Source organism: Taudactylus pleione, unplaced genomic scaffold (assembly GCF_031769625.1).
Source record: "Taudactylus pleione unplaced genomic scaffold, aTauple2 ptg000201l, whole genome shotgun sequence".
NCBI classification, from domain to species: domain Eukaryota; kingdom Metazoa; phylum Chordata; class Amphibia; order Anura; family Myobatrachidae; genus Taudactylus; species Taudactylus pleione.
Genome location: NW_028284603.1, coordinates 31,087,046 through 31,106,635, shown reverse-complemented (window position 1 = coordinate 31,106,635; position 19,590 = coordinate 31,087,046). Strand labels below are relative to the sequence as shown.

The 19,590-nt window shown below is 44.6% G+C and overlaps 1 protein-coding gene across 2 annotated transcripts in view; it reads right to left on the bottom strand.

Moving 5' to 3' along the window:
- Nucleotides 1-19,590, bottom strand: part of USP34 (ubiquitin specific peptidase 34) — a 265,775-nt gene that overhangs the window by 69,226 nt on the left and 176,959 nt on the right. For both annotated transcript variants that reach the window (XM_088477313.1, XM_088477314.1), the window contains 6 exons: nt 12,942-13,020; nt 12,740-12,793; nt 12,554-12,649; nt 11,893-11,957; nt 11,737-11,812; nt 5,512-5,559 (listed from right to left, as the gene is read on the bottom strand). In XM_088477313.1, the coding sequence (XP_088333439.1) occupies nt 5,512-5,559; nt 11,737-11,812; nt 11,893-11,957; nt 12,554-12,649; nt 12,740-12,793; nt 12,942-13,020 (418 nt within the window). The remainder of the gene's footprint in view (nt 1-5,511; nt 5,560-11,736; nt 11,813-11,892; nt 11,958-12,553; nt 12,650-12,739; nt 12,794-12,941; nt 13,021-19,590) is intronic.

Sequence of the window (19,590 nt, the reverse complement as noted above, 5' to 3'; positions counted from 1 at the left end):
CGCGGTGACCGACTCCGGCCGGGCACCAGCTTACACTGGGGTGCCTGTGGCTCGGGGGCGGGGTATAGAGGAGGACCCAAGTGCATCCTGGGACCTAAAAGCTTAACTGTGTGGTGCCCATGGATCCTGTTCCAGCTATAACCCCAAGGTCAACCCTGTGGACCCCCTATGGACCCTGAAGTAGAAATAACAATTCCTGCACTAACAGCGCTGATCACTCAACTACACAGACACAGGGCCTGGTAGGACACAGCGCTGCATACTCAGACCTGAGCCACAGCGGAGGAGAGGTATGCGGGGGGACCCAGACCACGATGCTTCTTTCCAGGCTTCCAGCAGCGTTCACCATGCGTTGCAGAGAAGATGGCCGCCGAGGAGCGCTGACACAGGACCAGTCAGCACAGTGCAGAGAGGGCTGTGTGCAGCGGGGGAGGCGCCGGCTGTGAGACAGGGAGGGCGCGCTCCCCTGGCATGCATTTAACCCCTGGGACGCCGCAGCGCTACCGCTCTGCTGCGGTCCGCTGTCCCAGGGGGTAGTGGAAAGCGCAGGTTCAGTACCTGGCTCCACGCTGCAGCCAGTCCCCAGGGAGCCCCCTGCCTGGGGACTTAGGACCATGTGACCAGCGGGGACCCACTTGGATCCGGCCATGGTCCGGAACATCTGGGGTCACCGCTAGCTGTGACCCCAGATGCTCACCAGCATCCCCGGATCGGTACCGGTGTTCTGGTACCGGCGGGGGTGTAGGGAAGACAGCATGGACGTCAGGACTGACTGTCCATGCTGTACATCCAGATGTGCAGCCACAGCTGCACTGAAGAAAGCTTCAGGGGCTCTTCTAGCCCCCACTCCGACAGGTGCACCCGACGCCGGCCGGGCACCAAACTAAACTGAGGTGCCTTGGCCCGAGGGCGGGGTATAGGAGGGGGACCTAGTGCATCCTGGGAGGCTGAAAGCTTAACTCTTTGGTGCCCTGCGACTGACGTCACACCTATACCCCAAGGTATCCTGTGGATACCCTATGGACCCTGAAGTAGAAAATATGAAAATTCTGTCAATGTCCCAATATTTATGCACCCGACTGTATATGCCCAAAGTAATGCATAGTGCTCTTACACATCAGCCTGACCCCAAGCTCAGTGTCCATCCCACCTATATGTCCAAAGTAATGCACAGTGCTCTTACACGTCAGCCTGACCCCAAGCTCAGTGCCCATCCCACCTATATGCCCAAAGTAATGCACAGTGCTCTTACACGTCAGCGTGACCCCAAGCTCAGTGCTCATCCCTCCTATATGCCCAAAGTAATGCACAGTGCTCTTACACGTCAGCATGACCCCAAGCTCAGTGCCCATCTCACCTATACGCCGAAAGTAATGCACAGTGGTCTTACACGTCAGCCTGACCCAAGCTCAGTGTGCATTTCACCTTCTAAAAAATACCTGTAGCAGTATCTGCTGTATGAACATAGTTTTCATATTTGTATCGATCTCTAAAAAGTAAATTAGGCATTACATATTACAGTTGTTACCCTACTTTCACCTACACTACAGAAGGTCCCAATCTCCACCACACTCGCTCCCTGTCATCTGAGCTCTCTGTCAATTAGGAGGCAATACCTCTCACGCGCACCCCTCCCCACACCTTGTGTCATCATCCCTGCATTTATTCTGTCTACCTTGTATGTCCTGCTTTCCCCATTGTTCGGCGCTGAAGACCTTACAAGTCAACCATAAAAATTATTTGTAATAAAAGTGCTTCTGACTAGAAGACATCACGAAAATGTACATAAACCCTTAAGAAATTAGATATAGAAAGCAATAATTCCCTTTCCTAATTACTCACTTATGGCTGTACTTTTTCCTTTCACTAAACATGACCCACTCATCTTGAACATGTTGGAAAGGTAATACATTAAACCTTTTCTAGCTGTATAGTTGAAGAGCGTGTAAAACAGAAGTGCTGTCTAAGATTATTGAAGAGCTAGAGCACAGGTGTGAATAATAAAAATGTGCAAAGTTAAACTGCTGCTGCATTAAGGAAAAGACTTCAAAGGTAATGTTCTATTAAAATACATGCATTATACATCACACAGTGTATATAACAGGATATTAATAAAGTCCTGCTGTGTTGTACTGCATGCTATGGGCTTTTTTACCGGGACTTTTACTATCACCTCTGAAAATCATATTTTAGAAACATGTGGCGGTCCCTACACACGGGGCGATCCCGTGCCCGACATGCCCCCCCCCCATAGCGCTACATGGAATAGTCAGCCGAATCGCCTGATCTTTTGAACATGCAGAAAGATCAGACGAAGCGACAGACTACTCCAAGGTAACGCACAATGCACGATATCGTGCATACACATGGAACATGGTGTAATATATCGTTCCGTGTTTGGGGGCCTTAAATCACATTATTTCTATTACACAATCACACAACGTTGTTGTTGTTGACAGAAGAACCTTTTTTATGTGTACAGTTAAACAATATTTCATTTTGTACAGTACTGTATTTAGTATTGTGTAGTTCTGTATTTTCAATTTATTTATTTCTATGAGATTTTAAGATTAGTGCTCCAAAACCTTTGGTAAAGCATTCCACATAACAGATCCCATAATTGGATTTCATTTTCAATCATATTGGTAACAGACAAAAAACAGGTGGCACATTACAAGGAGGACATTTTACAAGTTTTCAGCTTTACAGCAGTGACTACTCCAGCCACACAGCCCTCTGCACCACAAGGTAGCAGTGTACCTCAAATAGGATGAGAACCCAAGAATATACTTATATTTGTGTGCGACTGAGCCTGAATCTGTACAACGGAAATGTGATGTGAAAAAAAGCTGCGGCCACTGCATCATAGCACTTCATATACAGATTCAGACACAGTCACACAAATATAAGTGTCACATATCAAATTCATCAGTGCAGTCTTGTGAAGCATCGCGTTGTGACAAATACGCACATTTCAGCGAAAGACGATCAGAGCAAACAGTCGCACGGGGCTGTTTGGCGTGATTGCAGCAATAGTTTAGGAGTACACGTCTGTAGAAAAAAATGGCTGGATCACCTACAGCCATGGCCAAATGTTTTGAGAATGACACAAGTATTGGGTTTCACAAAGTTTGCTGCTTCAGTGTTCTTAGACCTTTTTGTCAGATGTTACTATGGTATACTGAAGTCAAATTACAAGCATTTCATAAGTGTCAAAGGCTTTTATTGACAATTACATTAAGTTTATGCAAAGAGTCAATATTTGCAGTGTTGACCCTTTTTTTTTCCCCCTAAGACCTCTGCAATACGCCCTGGCATGCTGTCAATCAACTTCTGGGCCACATACTGACTGATGGCTGCCCATTCTTGCCTAAGAAATGCTTGGAGTTTGTCAGAATTTGTGGGTTTTTATTTGTCCACTGCCTCTTGAGGATTGACCACAAGTTCTCAATGGGATTAAGGTCTGGGGAGTTTCCTGGCCATGGACCCAAAATTTTGAGGTTTTATTCCCCGAGCCACTTAGTTATCACTTTTGCCTTATGGCAAGGTGCTCCATCATGCTGGAAAAGGCATTGTTCGTCACAAAACTGGATGGTTGGGAGAAGATGCTCTTGGAGGATATTTTGGTACCATTCTTTATTCATGGCTGTGTTCTTAGGCAATATTGTGAGTGATCCCACTCCCTTGGCTGAGAAGCAACCCCACACATAAATGGTCTCAGGATGCTTTACTGTTGGCATGACACAGGACTGATGGTAGCGCTCACCTTACCTTCTCCCGAAAAGCATTTTTCCAGATGCCCCAAACAATCTGAAAGGGGATTCATCAGAGAAAATAACTTTACCCCAGTCCGCAGCAGTCCTTTTGCAGAATATCAGTCTGTCCCTGATATTTTTCCTGGAGAGAAGTGGCTTCTTTGCTGCCCTTCTTAACACCAGGCCATCCTCCAAAAGTCTTCGCCTCACAGGCCATCCTCCAAAAGTCTTCGCCTCACTGTGCGTGAAGATGCACTCACACCTGCCTGCTGCCATTCCCGAGCAAGCTCTGCAATGGTGGTGCCCCGATCCTGTAACGGAATCAACTTTAGGAAACGGTCCTGGTGCTTGCTGGACGTTCTTGGGCGCCCTGAAACCTTCTTCACAACTGTTGAACCTCTCTTCTGGAAGTTATTGATGATCCGATAAACGGTTGATTTAGGTGCAATCTTACTAGCAGCAATATCCTTGCCTGTGAAGCCCTTTTTGTGCAAAGCAATGATGACTGCACGTGTTTCCTTGCAGGTAACCATGGTTAACAGAGAAAGAAACAATGGTTTCAAGCTTCACCCTTCTTTTAAAGCTTCCAGTCTGTTATTCTAACTCAATCAGCATGACAGAGTGATCTCCAGCCTTGTCCTCATCAACACACTCACCTGTGTTAACGAGAAATCACTGAAATGTCGTAAGCTGGTCCTTTTGTGGCAGGGCTGAGATGCAGTGGAAATGTTTTGGGGATTAAGTTCATTGTCATGGCAAATAGGAACTTTGCAATTAATTGCAATTCATCTGATCACTCTTCATGACATTCTGGCGTATATTTAAATTGCCATCATAAAAACTGAAGCAGCAGACTTTGTGAAAACCAATGTGTGTGTCATTCTCAAAACTTTTGGCCATGGCTGTATAAATGGACTGACAACCGCCACACTATTGAAATGTGATTTGTCCTTTATGCTAAACACAACTATAGGATTTTACAAATCCCTCACCATTACCAGACTGCACAGTTTAGGCGCAATGTGAGGATACAGGTTCCAGAACTGCAGGATAAGACACACTGTAAGCAAGTCTTCTGTGTATGGGAAGTGTGCAGTAAGTGTGGCCCTGCTCGCTCAAGGGTATACGTTCGGGAAGCTGGCGGACGCAATGCTGACCACCAGCTTCCTGACTGCTTAATCCCGACGAAGGTTAAAGGACAGGCGTCTAAATCTAGACGCCTGTCATTTTACCGACGCCGGGAGACCGGCATCTCGATCAAAGGGATGCCGGACACGGACAGCCGCGGGTAGGGGGAGGGTTAGGGCTTCTTTGTAGACTGACAGCACCAACACACATTGTTAGAATGAAAGCAGAGCGAATGGGCTTACTAGGGAGGAAAGGTATTGTGGTCTCCTTTCTAATACCCAGAGCGAAAATAGATTCATTTTACTTGAGAATTTTAAACATTAAAGCAAAGTGCACAATGCTGAAATTTATTAACATGCAAAAAGCCGAAAGCAACCAACAAAATAAAATCTGTCCACTGCATTAAGCCTCTGAAGTCCATATAACATTCGACATAATAACCTGATACTTCAAGGGCCTCTACTTGCTACACAAAATGCTCATCTGCTGTTGGGATGCCCTGTAATAGGCCCTACTGCTACCAGTACTGTATAATGCAATATAAAACAGTTTAATTATGACAAAGGTTGAAACATGTCTTGTATATAATGAGCAATATAACCACCAAAACACATCCAGGAAGAAGTACCTTTTCTTTTGAATGAATAAATGTCTCCAAAACAAATGATGTACTAAGCTGAAAGGAAAGAAAACAGACACTTTAGCAATTTAAAGAATGACTCTGTACGACTCATTTTACTCAGGTTTATCATAATACTTGTGTATATACAGCATTTATGTATAATCTCACCCAGTCACAGTGGCCATAATAATCACCACCTTTTGTATAGTCCCTCACATTACACTTCACAAGCAGTTGCTGGTTTTATGGTGCATACACACGGTCAGATGAACAATTAAACGATTTTTTTCAACGATTGAACGATTTCAGCCTGAATAAAAATTTATGAAATCGACCAAACCTGACTGCAAACATATCATGTGTCAGATATGAGTATCTGACAAACGGGAATGCGCATCGTCAGGGGCGTTTCTAGAGATTAGGGGGCCCGTTTGCAGTCTCCGACATGGGCCCCCTCCTCTACGTCCGGTGGCTGGCAGCGCACTGAGTTGTGCATGGCCAGCGCAGGAGTTAAATACTCTGGGCACTAGAGTGCGCCCAGAGTCTAGAGAGTATGCGCAGGTTACCGTGAAAATGGGCGCGGCAGCCATTTTCCAGTCGTTTTACAGTGCTGGACCCCCGCGATGATGTGGGACTCCGGACAGGTAAGTAATACTATGGGTGCAGGGTGTACGGTGCGGGGACCCTGCACCCATTATAGATATGTCCCTGCGCATTGTTCCAGGCACACGTCAGTTTTTCTTTCAGATTGAACGTTTTTTTTAATCGTTATCGTTCAGATCTGAAAGAAAATCTGACCGTGTGTATGCACCATTGCATTGCTAATGGCTGCATGGATAACTGGACTCTTATTAGCTGGAAACCAGTAGGAAGTAGAACCTTAGCACTGGCTACTGATCACAGTGCAAATGATTGCATGTATAACTGGACTCGTACTAGATTGAAATCAGTAGGAAGTAGAACATTAATATTGGTAACTGATTACAGTGCTCATTGCTGTATGTATAACTGGACACTTATTAGCTGGAAATCAGTAGGTGGAAGTACCTTACCATTGGTAACAAATAAATGTGCTAATTGCTGTATGCATTGTTTGATGCTATGCCCTCCCCCTCTGCATCCCATCAGCTCCACTGAGCCAATCACACCTCAGTTTAAACTTAAAGCCTATGGAACAGCCTAAACAAATAAATACTGAACCAGGAACACACTCAAACCATAGAGTGAACAAACACACAGTGTACAACAAAAAAGTGGGAGCACTGTGTCCCCCAGATGGAGTAAGAGAAACTGATTTAACAGGGAGCAGTGGCGTTATGGAGGGGGGTGCGGGCCACAACCGGGTTTCACCAAAATGCTGGCTCCTCTGTAGTGACAGGAGCAGAGTCCTGCAGTGTGACATTCTCCTGCAGAACCCAGTACCTGTCATAGAAGAGGAGCCGACAGTGCTAGCTGCCCGGTCTCCGAAGGCAGCCCAGCACCTCCGGTGATGCTGGGCTGCCCCCGGAGAGATGTTGTCGGGATCCCCTGAGAGGCGACCTCTATTTTTTTACGCCACACTCTGTTTTTGAGTGGCACCGAAGAGTGTTTTTTCTCTGCCCTCCGATCTGGGGGACAATGCCAACCTTGGTTTCAAAGCTGCCCCTTATAGGGCAGCCAATGCTGTACACAAAACTTTTTGCCCAAAACTGGCGCCTCTAGTCGAAAACTTTGAACTAGCACAATTTGGTAAAAGTATGAACAAAGGACCAGGTGGCCGCCTTGTACAACTGCTCCACCAACGCACCCTGTCATGCTGCCCAAGAGGAGCTGACCAATCTAGAAGAATGAGAAATAATGTGCTCAGGAACAGGAGCCTGTAACGAGACGTATGCCTGCCGAGAATAGGAGCTGAATCGCGGTGTCATGCCGCAATCAATATGTCCAGATTTAAGTGAAACCTGGACATCACCTTCGGCGGAAAAGAGAGACCCGTTTGGTCCTGGTGGAAAACCAAATAGTGATATCTATGCAATAGGGCCGCCAACTCTCTGACAGAAGAGATGGCCAACAGAATAGACACCTTCAAGGTAAGTTACTTAAAGTCCCCAGAATCAAGCAGCTCAAAGGATTGCTTACTGTAATGCAGAGTGAACCAAATTAAGGTCCCAACACACCCTGAGGGAACATTTGAACTTCCAGAATGGAAGCCAATTTCCTTTGAAAAAAGATGGAGAGATGCGAAATCTGCATCTTCAGGGAGTCAATCTTTAATCCACTTTCCAAGCTATCCTACAGGAACAGTAAGAGGTGAGCCAATTTGAATCCCAATGTCTGTACTTTCTTCCGCTCAAACCAATAAAAAAAACGTTCACTATTCGATGTCTGCCCTGTGATCAACGTACAAGGAGCTGCATCTGAAGGGTCCGCGGATAAAAGCGTGCAAATTGGACTGCCTCAAATCAAGACAGCATTTTCCCCAGCAACTTCATGCACTGGAGAACTAACACTTGGATGAAAGCCAAGAGTGCTGACACCTAAAGCAAGATGGTCAAAATCTTGCCTCCTGCAAGGAGAAAGAGAGTGAAAAGGGGTAACTCAGTGCACATGAACCATTTCTCTTTTAAAAAATTTAATTTTATTGTCTATTATTCTTTTGGTTAATACAGCTTCAGATTATGAATAGAAAAATTGTAATTATTTAAAATATAACATACTTGTTAGTTATTAAAAAGTAGTATCGTTTTAAACATTTTGACTTGTTTTTTAAAATTTCTAAAGATGTTCAAGCAATTGTAGCGAAATAAAAAAAAACGAACGTGAAATGCGTAAGTAATTGATATTTAAAGATTAGATAAAATGTTGCCCGCTTATGACACAATATTATTTATTCCTCCAATGCATCTGTTTGTATTTGTATGGGGATATATTGTCACTTTTGATTTGTTAGATGTTTAGTTGTAGTGTCACTATGAAACAACCTAAAAGGTAGGTACACACCTGAAAGATAGATCTGCAGATCTATCTTTAGATGATGGTCGTTCATGCACTCTGAACGGCCTTCATCTATCCGGCAGCCGCGGGTCCCGCTGGCAGGGAGGCAGGTCGGGGGCAGGGTGGCCCCCCCTACCTGCGGCTGCCTGTGTGTGTGCAGGACAGCCAAAGCAATATGTCTGAACAACGTGGTTCACAGACACATCGTCTGTACACACTGGCCGACGGCCAGCAGATATATTGGCTGATCAATTGATCGGCCAATATATCGGCAAGTGTGTACCCAGCATTACAGCTTATTTTCGTGACAGAGAATGAAAACCAATCAATCACACTGTAAACAATACACAGCTTAATGAGGGAAACTAATTAAGTTACTGTGTACTAGATAACCAACGGTTTATGCTGTGACATTTAGATTACAGTGGAGAACAATTACACAGTCCATTTTGTGGTAATTCAAAGGTCTTGCAAAATAAATACTTGTACAAACTGACTTGTAAGGATATATGCAGAGCTACAGTAAAAACCACATTGTAATAGATGCATATAGCTCAATAACCCCTAATGCTGTAAACAGGAATGACAGATCAAATGTTTAAATGAGGCTATGTTTTGCTAAAAACAATTAAGACACTGAATTCTAATCATATCGTGATTAACTTCAACATACCTCCATGAAAAAGAAACTATTTACAACAATGTGATAAATGGTGAATAAAAATAATACAATGAAACAAAAGAGACACAGCAAAATAAAGAATATATATTTAATACAGGTAGCTAGCTATATTCACAGAATATACTTTACTACTATGCAAATTCATTATAACCGTGACACTACAACTAATCATCTAACAAATCAAAAGTGACAGTATATCCACATACAAATACAGATAAAGTGGAGGAATAAATAATATTGTGTCATAAGTGGTAACCTATTTAATCTGATCTTAAAATCACAATTTCTTACTAATTTCACATTCTAAATTTTAATATTTAGCTACAATTGCTTGAATGTCCTTAGAAATGTCAAAAAACAAAAATAAAAATGTTATAAAATTTTTATTCAATCTGAAACTCTGTATAAACCAAAAGATTTATAGACACAATAAAATGCAATTTTGTCAAGAGAACGGGTTCATGTGCACAGAGTAGGTTACCCCTTCATACTCTTTCTCCTTGTACTAAAACCTAGGGGTCATCAGTAGCACTCCAACATATAGGATAGGACCGAATATAAAGCTCCAAAACAAATATCAATTAACAGTATTTTGAAGAAGCCAGAAAACCAAAACAAGTTAATATCTTTTAAATATAAAAAAAGTTTTAGCACAGAAGCACAATTTCCCAGATAACCCCCAGAACCTAGTGTTGAAGAGGAGACCCAGGAACTTGAGATGCTGTGATACAGTACCAAGGGAGACTCGTCAATAGGAGTTGAGATTGGAGAAGTGCTGTCAACTTTACTTTTAAAAGCAGGTCGTTAAAGCACAGGATACCAGTCACCCTCTTCAACTGTCAAAGTCATCACTGTCGTGATCTTCATGAAGATCCGTGGAGTTGTCACTAGACCAAAAAGAAGTGCCCGGAAATGAAAATAAGCACTGTCCACCCTCCCAAAGTGGTACATGCAAATATGCATACCTGATGTTCTTGGAAATGAGAATCTATTTTTTGCTCAGTGGCATGTATCACAGAATGGAGGGACTCCATCCAGCACATAAAGACATGCATGTACAGATTTAAGGATTTTAGATTCTTTATTAGATGGAAGGACAAATCTGATTTCTGAAACAGGAACAGACTTGAGTAAAAACCGAATATTTCCTGGGCCTTCAAGACTGGGATGATGACTCTTGCCACAACAATGACTGAAAGGTCTCCTGCAAAGCCATGCGCCCGACCTCGTCCCTTGAAAGAGGTGTGGTGAAGTAACGTCGGAGTAGAGGTCCAGCAAGGTCTATAATATAGCCTCTTTCTATGATACCTCTCTCTCCGAAGCATACAGGCTCTCAGACCATTCTGGGAGGTGGTAAACCATTCTGACCATTCTTGGAGGGGGTAAACCACGTCATGCTGACTGCTTGCCCGTGGGCTTGAGATCAGGGCTACTACCCTGTCTTGATTGCAGACCACACTGGTGACCACCACAGGAGTTACCGGAGTAACCCCAAAAGGGAGTTCCCCTTGTTTTACCAGAGACCCAAAATGAGCAAAAGCGCTGAACCCATGGTCTCACAACCTTAGCAGACAGGAAGCAGTCTTTCCAGCTGAGGCATCTGCAATGATGGAATCAAGCCCTGGCCCAAAAAGGACAGATCCATTGAAAGGCAATGATTCCACAGGCGTAATAGATTCTGCATCCGCCTACAAGCACTTAAGCCACGTAGTGTGCATGGCTGCAACAGCCAAAGCAGAAATCCGTGTCAAGCCAAGGGCTGCATCCAAAAGGGCATCCCCCATGTAGGGAAGCACATCCATGGTATGGTCCACAAGCATAAGCAAATCTGTTCCAGAAGATCTGGACTGCAATCCTGAAACAAACTGTTTTGCCCATTCCTTAGGTGTCTTGTTAGCCCAAGCAGCAGCTAAGAACGTCCGAAGGAATGCTGCTGCGGTAACAAGAATGGAACTGAACGCCACCTCACATTTCCAATCTGAAGCGTACTTTAAGGACGTCGAATCATTAAGAGAAATGAGAGAAATGGTGGTAGCTTTAGCCAGCCTGGCAATGGGAGCATCTACCCTTCATGAAATTTATTATTTAAACAAATCTTCAGGTAAGCCGAAATATAACGACTTGGCACCTGATAATGCCCATTAGGCTTCTGCCAGGCCTCCTCCAAGAAGGAAGGTAATTGAGAAGTAGGTGGACCATCTAATTTTTACTCTGTTTGAGCAGAGACACCAATGGAGATGCAGCTTCCAGCATAGTTCTCAGAGAACTCAGCAATAAATAAGAATAAGTAAAATAATGAAGTTGGTGCCCACTCCTAGGACACAAGAGGAACGGAGTTGCGATTGGCTTAGAGGGGCTGATGTGATGTACAGGGCTTAGCTTTAAACAAGTTAGTTTAATGGGCCAGCTAATCACATCACCCTCTACACCCCAAGTTAGGTTGAGTCCCTCAGATGAAAGAACATTAGTTACATTAATCCAATAGTTTTGTAGAATATATGTTTCCTAAAATACCAAGAGAAACTGTAAACAGGCATGTGAGTAAGAAACCACCACCATTCTACCTAGTGTTTTACCTTAGCAGTCATTAGAGACACTGCCTTAGGATCTGGTAGTGTGCTTGGGATACTGCTACACAGCTGCCACATAAACCTAGGAAACACAAGGTGATTAATTCACTCTTAATATCTTGACATTAAGAAAAACAAGAGATACACAATATACATGCTTACCCAAAATATGTGTGCTCGAAAATGTTCTTGTCCTGTAGGAATTGCATGTTGTCATGCCAGATCCACTGTGAAAAGGACAGATTTTCATAAATGTTAATATTTTCACTGCAATCATATTATACTTACTATTAACTGATATGACATCAGTCACTCAGTGTTTCTCATCAACATAGAGAGAAGACACAGACGGTATGTAGGGAACACAAGGAACAAGAGCAGAAGCTAGAAAGGGTCTCCCCTGAAGAAACCTATACAAAGCTTTTCTGACAACAAATACAGGGAGAAACTATTTCTTTTTCATACTGCAGGACTAAATGCCTGGAGCACTGTAAGGGCACCACTAGTAAGCTACATATGATCCAACATAGGCATACTAAGGAAGAGGTTCATGATACGGGAAAGCAGACATTCGGGTTTGTCATGCAAAGCCTATTACAATTTCAGCATAAGGAAAAAAGATCATAAAAAGGAATCATAATAAGACATTATAATTATAATAATAATAATAATAAAAAAAAAAAAAAAAAAGAATCGTGATGGGATATTTATGTGGTGTACAGTTTGAAAATAAGATACAAATACTTGGCATAATATGTGTGGGCTTTTTGCCATGTCTGTTGTCTACTACACAATTTAACAAGTTCACTTTATCAACACATACCTCAAGGAGTTCCGAGGAGACATCAAACTTCACCTCCTTGCTGGTTTCCTCCTCTGGCTCCACACGTTTATAAAACAGCATATAAGCACTGTGGGTCTATAGAGAAACGTACACAGTCTGCTTGTATTATTCCACACATTAACAGCAGCTACTGTACCACTAAAGGCATGTCTAACATCTAAATACCTTTTCAAAGGAGAAGTCCATAAATTTATCTGTTACAGAGTCATAGGTCTTTGTCTAAAGGGAAGAGAAAGATAAGAAATTATAAAATGCTCCACAGAGGATAAACATATTAATATCTGCTAAAATCTCAGAACAGAAAATGTTCAATACATTAATGTATGAATGTAGACCAAGTTTTCCAAATGTCAAGAAGTGAACTTACAGTCATCTCCCCACCAAAGCATTCTGAAGCAAGCTGAGCCGAATCAAATGGCTTCACTTCAGCATCATTGAAGAGATACCTGATATATAAGGTGTAAAAAAAAAAAAGTTTGAGGTTATTTTACTCTCATTATTGAACTACTACTTTTTTTTTCTGACAGAAAATGCTTAAAGATTACACGTAAATCCAACCACACAGCATCAAGGGCAGAACATTTTATATCCGGACCCTAAATTTGCAGGGCGTGGTGATACAGTCCACCCAGCTCTGCTCCATAATAACAGTGGCTGCAGGCAGGGGTGAACTAAAGCAGTATGCAGTGTGTGGCAGCAACAGACCCTCACTCACCACTAATCCCCATAACATCTGTAAGCTTTGCAACAGCTGTAGTTGTGCCATCCTTATAAACTAAAACCGCAAAAACACCTTCAAGATGAGGAGGTGTTAAGAGTCATATAAATATTTGTGACTAATACAATATTACTTACCGTATATACTCGAGTATAAGTCGACCCGAATATAAGCCGAGGTACCTACTTTTACCACAAAAAACTGGGGAAACTTATTGACTCGAGTATAAGCCTAGGGTGGGAAATGCAACAGCTGGTAGTGCCCCCAGTAGTAATCCCCCCCTGGTAGTGCCCCCAGTGGTAATCGCCCCCTTTTAGTGCCCCCAGTAGTAATCCCCCCCTGGTAGTTCCCCCAGTGGTAATCCCCCCTTTTAGTGCCCCCAGTAGTAATCCCCCCCTGGTAGTTCCCCCAGTGGTATTCCCCCCTTTTAGTGCCCCAGTAGTAATCCCCTCCTGGTAGTACACCCAGTGGTAATCCCCCCTTTTAGTGCCCCCTGTAGTAATTCCCCCCTGGTAGTGGCCCCTGTAGTAATCCCCCCCTGATAGTGCCCCCAGTAGTCCCCCCCCAGTAGAAAAAAAATGTAATAAAAATAAAAAATAAATCACTTACCTGAAACCCCAGCTCCTGGTCCCGCCGCTAACAGCTCCTCCGGCCGCTTTGCATGGGAGAGACGTCATTACTCATGACGTCAATCCCATTACCCACTGCGGGAGCCGGAAGATGGCTCCCGCAGTGGGAGCAACAGCAGCCGATGAGAGTCTGACAGACTCTCATCGGCTGCTAATTACAACAAACACACAGCTGCCGACTCTGGCGGCTGTGTGTTTGTGCTGCGTAGCGCTGACCGAACTCCGTCCGGTCAGCACTACACACTTCACTCGAGTATAAGTCAAGGGGGTGCTTTTTCAGCACAAAAAATGTGCAGAAAAACTCGGCTTATACTCGAGTATATACGGTACTTAGAACTGTAATCTTGGCTACTAGCAAGCAAGTCACAGTGTAACATAAGGAATAGATGTAAAGAACAGGTAGTGGCATGGTACAGCAGGGGAAACTATTAAGGACTGGTTTCCCCTGAAGAAATTCAGATTCTAAGAAAATCAATCCAAGGCAATGAGAATTCCAAATAGGCTAGTTTAACCCCTTCACAACAAAGGCATTTCTTCACCCTTATGTTGAATCTATTTTGTCAGTTTTGAACTCACAGGAGGCGATTCGAATGTTTTGCTGGCGACTTTTTTTTTTTTTTTAAGACGCCCGACGGAGCAATTCAATTTGTTGCTCCGTCAGGGAGAGATAGACGCCGGCATTTCTGCTCACACCCTCAGGAGGGTGCGAGCAGAAATGTGTGAAAAACCCCCTGGTTAGGGCTTAACCAGAACTTTAGACTGGTTTAGTCATTTCACACGGCTAAACCCTGTCTCATAGGGGGTGAAGAGGACCATAATTAATGAGCGCCCAAAACAATTGATAGCAAAAGTGGGCACTCAATAATTATCACTGCCCGTGGAACATCTGAATCGCCCCCACAGTGATCAGACAAAACTAGGCTATTTTGTTTAAATGAGGGGAATTAACAAAATCATAAAGAAGCCGCTGTCTATTTTGAAGCCCAGGACGTTGAAGTGGTGCGGTTTGGAGCGTGCTCTTTTAGCAAATAGGAGTACTTTTTTTTAAAACAGGATTTTGGTACTTACCGATAAATCCCTTTCTCCGATTCCACAGGGGACACTGGAGTTCAAGACAGTGGGGTATAGACGGTGGTAGAGTAGAGCCTGGCACTTTAAATAATTTAAAAGTGTGACTGGCTCCTCCCCCTCTATGCCCCATCAGCCCCAGTTTAAGAACTGAGCCCGAGAGGAGACGGAGGACAAGAGAAAAGAAAACGAGGAGAAGGAGAAGACCACAGAACGGAACAAGACCGACTGAATGAGAACAGTGGAACCCATAACAGGGAACCATGCAGTCACACAACCATAGAATGAACCCAACAAAACGTCAGGTACGCAGCGCTGGGCGGGCGGGCATCCAGTGTCCCCTGTGGAATCGGAGAAAGGGATTTATCGGTAAGTACCAAAATCCTGTTTTCTCCTTCATCCACTAGGGGACACTGGAGTTCAAGACAGTGGGGACGTCCCAAAGCCAACCTCCTGGGTGGGAAGCGCGGAGAACTTGCTGACCCCTCGGCCAAACCGAAATAGGGACTGCCAAGAACAATAGGCCCAGCAGAGGCAGAGGATCAAGTGTCGTAGAGCACAGTAGACAAACACTACTCCTCAGGAGACAGTCACAGAAGAACTTCCACAACGTACGCACAGCGGAAGCCAAAATGAGCAGAACGGCTGGCGAGAAAACAATCACAGTTGAGAAGCGGCTGAAAATAGACCAAACCAGACAGCTGGTAGCAGAGAGCCCCAACAAGAATCCATAGGAGAAGGGCAGAAAACGAGAAGAACTCGTGAATCGTACTAGAGTCTGCACAGGAAACTGCAACCGCTGCAGACAGCAGAATCCCAGCACCGCTGGTCATAATCATATAGATAGAAGTATGACAATAGCAATCAACAGATACAAAGTTGATCCTGTCCACAGACTCCCAATAAAGAGTATGCTGGGAGGTCAAAGACAAGACCGAACAATCGCTTGGAACGATCCTTGAGGTCCCACTTCAACAAAGTTGTGAACCAGCGGAAAGGTTATACCATAGAAGTCTCCAACGTGTGGAGATCCCACGGGACATGAGGCAGAGGCGAATACGAGAGGATGGAGACTACAATTCCTTTCAGAGGGTCAGACAGCAGTATAACCCATACTGAAAACAGGGATAAAAAGACAACTTCCAACCTGATGGAAGTGCGTAGTCAGTACCAACTGCCGGCCCGAACATAGTGTGAAAACAACCAGGAACTTAGCAGTAAAGGAGCACGAATGTAACCCCACCCAGGGAGAGCTACCAATATAGGGAAGCATCCCACACAGCAAGGCCAGGGCAGCAGGACAACCATGCAAGTACCCGTCAGGTACCTATTAGTGTGATAAAATATCAACATATACTGAACAGGAAAACCCAACCAGGCCCCCTGCGTGGAACATAGTGACTGTCACACTTATGTAAAGATGTGCACTAGCCCAGAGATGCGCTTTGGTCCATAACCCCAACAGATTCTAGTAGAATAGTGTCGCTAATCTCAATGTACAAACTATGCACCCACACACCAGGGAAACTCTAAAGTGTAGAGCCAACTGATTAAAAGAGCAGAGGGCTGCTAGGACAGCCGCTAGGCTCCGTAAGGGAGATTAACGTTATGTATGTCAGGTTGCATGAAATAGGAGCATCTTCCTAGGCATTAGTGAGGTAAGCTCTTACCTGTGAGCGACCAGAAGCACTCTGGACGCTATGTAGAATGTCACTGACCTTTTATCACACAGCAACCCGCCATGTTAGGTATAAAGAGTAGCTTCAGTGGGCGAAGACCAATGCTCCACAGCACGGACCTTAGTCTGGAGAAGTGCAGTAGAAATTACTGTGGAAACTAATAAAATGTTAGTGGAGACAAGGTGGTCGAATAACAGGACTCTAAATTGAGCCTGTTCTGTGGGCGGCCCAAGGCCTCATGGTATGAATTGTACCTAAGGCCCTTTTGAGACTCATTTTATTGAGATATGCGACAAAAATATGGAGTACCGGAATAGATACTGAGAAGGGTACCTGTTCGGAAATATTAATACAAGTGCACCACTGTAGTTGTAATGAGAATAGATCCCCCGAATGGGGCGCGCCCCAGGACATGTATAGGGACCATACTGGAAGCAATGCCCAGGGAATTGTGACTATCACTATGTAAGCTGCAGAACATGACTCTAGTTTATAGAACCACCATATAATAGGAATGGATATAGCCTACAGCTTATGGTAAACCCAGACGGCTACGCATCCGTGGAATAATAGGTAAACCTAATGAATGTGGAAGTATAAACATTATATATTCATACACACAAACACAACCCAATTTCTAGGGAGAGATAGTGTAAAGCGGAGTCATTGTACCAACTACCGCATCAGGAGCGTCCAGCCTCCAATCGTAGCATCTTTAATTATGCTAGTATGTTATGGTAAGGATAAGACGCGATATCCACATATGCATACGTGTACCTACATACAAGTTTAGTAGGCGACGATAATATTTAAAATAGAACCTGAGCATAATTAGCGCCATGGAAGGACAAATTCACTCCAGCATGTATATATTCTAAAGCAGGGCTGGTATAAAATACAACATATACTAATATCTATATATATCTATATATCTATATATATCTATATATCTATATATATCTATATATATCTATATATATCTATATATATATATATATATATATATATATATATATATATACACATATACACACATATATACACACACACACACATACATATATATAGCGTGGCTTACCTCCACGCCGGGAGGCTGCTCATGTGGCCGTCATTCTGTTATGGCGTAGAGGCAAGATGTGTTAGCAGCGTGCTGTCCCAGACTGGTGTCGTTCCTGGGACTTCTGTTACTGGTGTACTCGCCTTATATATTATGAGCGTGCGTGCTTCAGGTGAGCTATTTTAGCTCCAGATTAACACGTTTTTCGAAGAGGGAATCAAAAAGACAATCTCAGTTTAGGCAGAGTAGCTAGTACACCATGGAGTAACCTTCACAGGCTATGATATCAGGCCATTAGATTAAGCTAGGCACCCTTTGTTATAAAGCCAATGGGAAGCCTGACAGTGGGTAATACCCTGCGCTGCAATGGCGGCACTGTGTCCCGTCAGCCCAGCGCCTCTAGCCGGGAATGTGCACCGGTTGAGTAACTGGCCCCTCTCAGAACTGCATAACGCGGTGTTATAGTGCAAACAGGGGTTTAGGCTAGTTCCCATTCTGCTAACAACTAGCTATGCACAGTAGCTAGCACTATACAGAACTGGAAGGTTTTAAAACCAGCCTATAATGTAGTATATGTGCTGGCACCTATATAAGCCTACAGCACCTGGTATTCCCAGGAGGTCTCCCATCGAAGTACTAACCAGGCCTGACCCTGCTTAGCTTCCAAAATCAGACGAGATAGAGCGTGTTCAGGGTTATGAGGCATAAGCCTGGGGATGGGACGCAATAATGTGCTAACCCTGGTTACGGGTAAGCTATAACCATAAGTTTTGGCCCCAGCAACCAGAACAATGACTAGTACAAGTACTATACATACTATATATCTTTAATTAGGTTAAGCCTGGTGCCCTTTATAGAACCAAGGGGAAGCCATGACAGGGGGTAACACCCGTTGCTTGCAAACTCCACACAGCTACGACCACGGTGGGAAGAGAACCCACGACCTCACTGCCGCGAGGCAGCAACGCTAACCACTACACTGTCTGCAAAATGGCGGGACCGTGTCCCGTCAGCACAGCGTATTTAGCTGGGAATACTCCTGTCATACAGTGACGGACATCCCTATTATTTACTGAAGCACTCCCAAAAAGGGAGGGGTCTCGTAGGAGACCAGTGGTAAAGCACTCCCTGCTGCAGGTAGTGCACTGAGCTATACTGCTTGTGTGCAGGTAGATACTGCTGCCCATAATAGGGAAGCAGGGGCCGCTGTTGCAGTCGCTGGACTGTATGCATTCCTGAATTACCATGCTGTGTGAGCCACTGATATACTCCAGTCAACACAGCGCTACTTGCCCCCGCAGTAGAACCGCATAAAAGCGGAGTAGTTGAAGGTCCAGCCGGTGCCGATAACACGGGAGGAGCGATCATGGCTCCTACACAAGCGAGGGGGGCTTAATCATCATTTGGAGGAGCGGGCATGTAAAGTTGCTCAGCACAGCCAGGAGCTGCGTAACGCAGCGTCTCCTCCTGTTAATAGATGAGAGCTGCTAATCGCTAAGGCAGTGCTGCATTATGCCTAGCCCGAATACTGAAATGGAGGGCCCAGGTCTGTAGCGCGTGGAGTGCGCCACCGGAAAGCCTCCTCCCTGTACAAGCACTGCAACAGCGCCCGCACTTCCCTGCAAGTGACAACGCAGCATACAGGGCGGGAGGGTGCGCGGTGCAACGCAGACCTCACCGCTGTCAGCCTACTAACAGCCATGCTGGGGAAGGGGCAGGAGACCCGGACTCTGCCGATTTCAGCTATGGCTGGTCCTGTCTTCCAGCCTCTCTCCTGAGCAGGGGGGGGAGTCAGCGCTTGCCCACCTGTGTTGGAACTGACTGCTGGCATTGCTCAGGCAGGATGTTCCAGAGCGTTGTACAGG